This window comes from Sclerotinia sclerotiorum, genomic scaffold (genome assembly GCF_000146945.2).
Source record: "Sclerotinia sclerotiorum 1980 UF-70 scaffold_6 genomic scaffold, whole genome shotgun sequence".
In the NCBI taxonomy this organism is placed as follows: domain Eukaryota; kingdom Fungi; phylum Ascomycota; class Leotiomycetes; order Helotiales; family Sclerotiniaceae; genus Sclerotinia; species Sclerotinia sclerotiorum.
In genome coordinates this window covers 1,160,714-1,163,379 of record NW_001820830.1, presented here as the reverse complement: position 1 = coordinate 1,163,379, position 2,666 = coordinate 1,160,714, and the positions used below count along the sequence as shown (strand labels likewise).

Here is a 2,666-nt window from a genome sequence, read left to right as displayed (position 1 = left end):
TGCGGCTCTTCGCTGCGAAAATGATACACTCCAATGCCGACTTTCTCCACAGCATTGGAGAATCTTCCATGATCTTGAGCGTGTCGCAGCGCCAATCTGAGTTCCTACAGTGGCTCAGTACCGTGTCGATTGAATTGCGTAGGGCTCGAAGAACTCATTAAGAAGTGCCGGAATCTATCTCAAACCCAATGAGAAAAATCTTGCACCATGGTTTCCTTCAGTCTCTTAGGGTTTCTTGAGGAATGTGACAAGGATACTTCAGGTAGGAATCGTTTTCTCCATCAATAGCTATGGAATACGTTACAGATGCGCGACAGGGGGTAAAGCTGCGCAGCTGTAATGAGTTCCAGTCAGGATGGACTGGCGACCGCATGGCATCGCAGGTTCATATTTCGGTGAAGTTTCAACCGGGAATAACCATAGCAGATTGATTGATGCAATAAGTTTGTTTCCAAGCAGCTCCAACAATATCTTTAGCGAACGAGGCAGTGACAAATTTCGTCTGTAGCAGTCTTGAGAAATCCGTCCATCGAAACTGGATAAAATTGACGTCGAGGTTCTCTAGCAGGAATCTGTTCAGCCTTCCCACTGGAGCAGGTAAGTACTCTAATTCTGACATCTTGATTATATATTTCTAAAGTAAAACCTGCAATTTTGGCATGACAAACAATTGCACACCTACATGTCTACAAAAAAAAGATGAACATACCGAGAATTTCAAAAACGCCTAACGTACGGGTCTATTTGGATGCGATGTAAGGCTAGAGGACTTTGGATCAGTTGATGAATCTGATAGAGTTGCTGTACTCATCACTTTAAAAGCACATTATGAGTTCATAGAAGCTCAGGACATCTGGACATTTGGGAGTAAAGTCCGTATAACCCATTCGATGCACAGTTGGTATTGCGTGCATCGCACGGGGTATGTAGCACATAATTATTTTAATCCTCAGCCGCAATATAAATCTGTCTATCTATACCGCATCGTATCATGCAACAATGAAGCGAAAGTTCTACAACAACTTATATCAGAAAGCATTTCCAGGAGGCCGTAATACACACCGATCATCGGAACGCAATTCTCTCAGCGAGCGTGCGAGAAGCGTCTTCATGTAATCGGAAGGTTTGAACAAAGAGCCAATATAGAGACGAGCGAATAGACCTTGAATGGTTGCTGAAGATTTATCGCGCAAAATCTATTTAGAAATCACATAGCTTAGAGATGGAGCTTAGATATGATACGCTAGTCAACATAAGATTACAATGGCGCTGATCTGGAACTTGACGTGAACAACTGTGAGGAACCCTATACCTTCAATACCCAGATGTTGTGTAATGAGTAACCCCAATTGGCTCCTAGTCTAGTACTTGATCCACAGACACAATCTTATATAAAGCTATTCTCGCGATTCAATAGAACTGCCAACCTGGAGAGGATTCCATACATACTATCCTGGCCAGAAACTCTTGATATTCTACTCCTTCGTAGACATCACTCCAGGCTCAAAGCGGTACGAAGTTCCTACTATTCTTGCTCTAATCCATCAAATAAAGCAATAACACAATATATCTATACAACTAGACGCTAGACGCTAGAGCCCTAGCAGCCTACATGGAGAGAAAGGTACGTCAACACCGAGATAACAAAGCTTCATAAATTCATATCCATCCAGACGATGTCGCGATCCCGAAGCTAGTAAAGATGAAATGCGCGCCCTCCCCCCATTTGATCCCGAATCCCTAGATTACCATAACAAATTACCGAGCTAATATTACACCTAGATACTGTGATATAGCCAGATTATCCATCTACTATATGTGCATGATAAAAGATGCGGAGCCTTATCTAAGACTTATGTATCTAGGATTTATGTTCTTTTTTAAAAAATATTCTACTCCGAATACGAGTCCAAATAGAACATGGGTTTTCAAATCAAGAGACAGACTTTATAGGGATAACATATACTTAAGTAAATATAAGACAAACGCAGTTCTATTATAGCTTTTCGCACCTCGCCTTTCCAATTTATATCCTGATGGGATAAATACTTAACCGTCAAGATTCAATCACCTTAGACACGCGTAGACTTCAACATGTACACAAACCTGAAAAATCTGAAGTCTACTACGCAGTCCTATCTTATCCTTGGATCCAAAAAAGCCAGATATACATCCTTGAATAAAAAGCAGAAGAAGAAAACAAGAACAAGCACAACCCTAATCTACTGAGAAACTCGCGCTCATCCAGACTTCACATTTATCTCCCGACCAAACAAGTTTATTCATTCTACTTTAAACAATATCCTCGACATCGCAACCGAACAACCGAGCAACCGAAAAGATAGCCAGAAACCACAGTATACATACATAAGCTGCAAATTTCCAGAATCCTAACTTAAATCTCCTCTTGTCAATGTGAATATGACTAGATGATCTTACATATCAATATCTCAAGAAACCAAAGCCACGGCTCACTTGAGCCTGATGAATACTTGCCGTGGTTCTATACGATTTGTGCAACAACAAATATATAAACTAGATAAGGAAAGCAGTATCGAAGATATATGTAATTAATGGAAAGTTCGATATTTCAGAAACTCCTACTCTACCCATCATATACATCGCTTATGCTCTTTCAGTCACAAGTACAAGCACAAGGACCAACA

The 2,666-nt window shown here is 40.7% G+C and overlaps 1 protein-coding gene across 1 annotated transcript; it reads left to right on the top strand.

Moving 5' to 3' along the window:
• Positions 1-207: 207 nt before the first annotated feature.
• Positions 208-1,826, top strand: SS1G_05269 (predicted protein; the record flags this gene model as incomplete). Its single annotated transcript, XM_001593791.1, has 5 exons — positions 208-262; positions 566-597; positions 1,046-1,123; positions 1,583-1,624; positions 1,797-1,826. The coding sequence occupies 5 exons, from the start codon at positions 208-210 to the stop codon at positions 1,824-1,826; spliced, it is 237 nt and encodes a 78-aa protein (XP_001593841.1).
• Positions 1,827-2,666: the final 840 nt, after the last annotated feature.